This window comes from Chrysochloris asiatica, unplaced genomic scaffold, assembly GCF_000296735.1.
Source record: "Chrysochloris asiatica unplaced genomic scaffold, ChrAsi1.0 scaffold00012, whole genome shotgun sequence".
Classification (NCBI taxonomy): Eukaryota; Metazoa; Chordata; class Mammalia; order Afrosoricida; family Chrysochloridae; genus Chrysochloris; species Chrysochloris asiatica.
In genome coordinates, this window is record NW_006408530.1 from 7,186,960 (window position 1) to 7,189,917 (window position 2,958).

Genomic DNA, 2,958 nt, shown 5'->3' on the forward strand with positions numbered 1-2,958 from the left:
ACAACCCTGTGGTTCAAACCAACCTTGAGGTCCAGTGCTTATCCTATGGTGCCAAACCAAGACTCCATTCAATCTATATGGTGAACATCTTAAACAAATATTCTGAGAAGCTGGATTATATGAAGAAGAATGTGGCATCAGGATTGGAGGAAGATGCATTAACAACCTGCAATATACAGATGATGCAACCTTGCTTGCTGAAAGCAAAGAGGATTTAAAATACTTAATGATAAAGATCAGAGACTACAGCCTTCAGTTTGGGTTACACCTCAATGTAAAGGAAAAAAAAAATCTTCACAACTGGGCCAATAAATAACATAATGATGAATGGAGAAAAGATTGAAGTTGCCTAACACTTCATTTTGCTTGAATCCACCTTTAACACTCCTGGAAGCAGCAGTCAAGAAATCAAGTGACAAACTGCATTAGGCTTATCTGCTGTTATTTAAAATACCGGTATCATAGCTCCTAGCCTCACAGCAACACAAAAACCACCACTGTACAACAAACTAACAGACAAGTGGTAGGAAGAAGTACAGAAAATAAACCATATTTTTAACATTCTAACATATGAAACACTACACTGGGCTTTTGGAGAAATGCTGTTACATTTAGTAAGTTAGCTATCGAGCACAAGGAATGCCAGTTAGCCAACAACTGGTTGATTGTCTTTGCTGATCAATGTGAAGGTTTCCTCATTTGATCATCAATGTTTATAAACCAGGGCAGGTCATTTGTAGTTTCTGAAGGTCTTATTTAAGAGCAAATCAGCTGTGGATTGTGAGGAAATTGTATTGCTGCTTCATATAAAGAGCATGATTTATTCATAGTTTTGAGTCCTTCCTGGTATTGTTGCATTATAAAGAGAATTAGACAAGACAGGAAATAGGAGGGATAGCTGCTTTTTATTGCAGTTGCTTTTTGTTAAATAGCCAAATCTTCCTCCATTCTGCTCTTGTATTTTAATACTCACTAGAGCTTGTATCAAATACTTGTGGCCAACGTTTGTAACACTGTGGTTCCAATGTAGTATGTAAAGTGGTTATTAAGTGCTGTGGTTATGAATCACTTGGAGAACCCCATAAAATTTTTACTGGCTTGTTCTGTGTTTTTATTCATAGGATATCAATAACCAGAGTGACTGCTGACATTTCTCTTGCTAAGAGGTCTGTCCTAAATAATCCCAGCAAGAGAGCAATAATTGAACGTTCGAACACTCGGTCCAGTTTAGGTAAGATGTTCAAATGTGGTACTTCTCCAAGCTTTGCTTTCATATTGCCTTTATGACTGTCTTTTCCAATTTGCCTCATATTCTGAGTGGGAAAGAATTGAATAGCTGAAAAGAATGCTAGCCATGAGAAATAAGGGGAAGCCGAGTCCTTCAGCAGCCAGCATCTGCTCCTCTCAGCTCTAGTCAATTAGGTAATTAGTAGTCTGTTGGGAAGAATCCTCAATGGGTACACCTAGTCTGTTACAGCCGAACCACATGAAACCACTCATATCTGCCTTGCCCAAGCTCCTCAATGAGGCTAATGATATCTGCCATACCTGAATCACAGCTGACATGAAAGAAAATGAGATGTTCAGCTTTCTCCAATCTTCAGAAGAAAAGCTAGATAATGATGTTCTTAATGTTGCTTCTACTGCCAACTGGTGGTACTAGAATAGTCTATTTATGGATATAGAAATCAATGCCAGAGTTTAAACATATTTTTCCTCATACATTAGTTAGTATCATAAAATTCACCATAATGAAGAAGCAGAAAAAGCTACATGTGATTAGTTTCATCAGAACCTATATGAGTAATTCTGTAGAGGATGGAACCTTCATCTACAAAAGCCTATCTGCTAATCAATCACCAAGGTCATTTCAAAAGCTTGTGTGGTCTCCCTGGTTGCCTGGAGTGGAGCAATCCATTTGACTTTCTTGGATTCTCTTTTGCGTTCGTTTGTATTCGGAGGGCAACTTGTTTTAACAGTCCTTTAGGAGCAAAGTAGGAAAGACAATACTCTTCTATGCATTCCACTATATTTTTAACAAACTATGGAAATGAGTTTTAAAACTGATTTGAAAAAAAATAAATAAAAGTAAAGTTTCCAAGATAGAATACATGCTTAAACATCCCATCAACAATCCATTGAAAGCTATGCCTTGACCTTGAGCCAAGATTAGGTTAGAAAAGGGATACAAAGAATCATCTCTATGTTCCTAGCACAAGATTGGCACGTAGATAATAAATTGCTCAGTAAATGTTTGTTGAATGGTTACTTCATGAAAAAATGTTAAACCTACTAAATGCAGTATTTGTCATTTCTTTTATTTATTTTAAGGTTTTTATTGTGCATTGGATTGAGTGAACATTCACAGGGCAGGTCATCAGTTTTACATTCAACAAATCATACACCTTGTTTCATTACAATAATTATAATCCCCTCCATTAGTTAACAGTATTTCTCTCTATTCACTTTAGCTTTTTTTAAAAAAGCAACAAAACACTCAGGCACATATAATAATTTACACCTCTAAAGGGCACATTCTGCAAGTCTGCCTCTTGGCCATCAGCTCCTAGTCCCTCTCTTCCCATGAATCTAGAGTCCTCAGCCACTCCCTCTCTCCATGTCCCCATCTCTGCCTCCGTCTTGCTGCCTCTCTGGATAAGGTCCCGCATTCTGCTGGTGCTCTTCTCCCTGATGGTCCTAGAGTCCTCTGTTTCTGGACTGTAAGATTAACCACTCACCTGTTTTGGTTACAAAACTTCTACCTTTACAATTGTGACAGTCACAATTAGTCATGGTAACAATTATTCACTATTGAATCATATGAATCATATCCCCATCTCTTAACAGACCCATATAGACAAAATGAAAACAATTCAGTGGGGACTCTTTCTTCCCTCCCATACTCTTAAACTAAAGTCCCTCTTGAAAGCTTGTAAGCCAGTCACTTCATGCCTTTAT

General features: G+C 37.6%; 1 protein-coding gene across 4 annotated transcripts in view; it reads left to right on the forward strand.

The window, feature by feature from the left end:
• Window positions 1-2,958, forward strand: part of CACNB4 (calcium channel, voltage-dependent, beta 4 subunit) — a 416,418-nt gene that overhangs the window by 374,313 nt on the left and 39,147 nt on the right. For all 4 annotated transcript variants that reach the window (XM_006834541.1, XM_006834544.1, XM_006834542.1 and 1 more), the window contains one exon: window positions 1,122-1,231. In XM_006834541.1, the coding sequence (XP_006834604.1) occupies window positions 1,122-1,231 (110 nt within the window). The remainder of the gene's footprint in view (window positions 1-1,121; window positions 1,232-2,958) is intronic.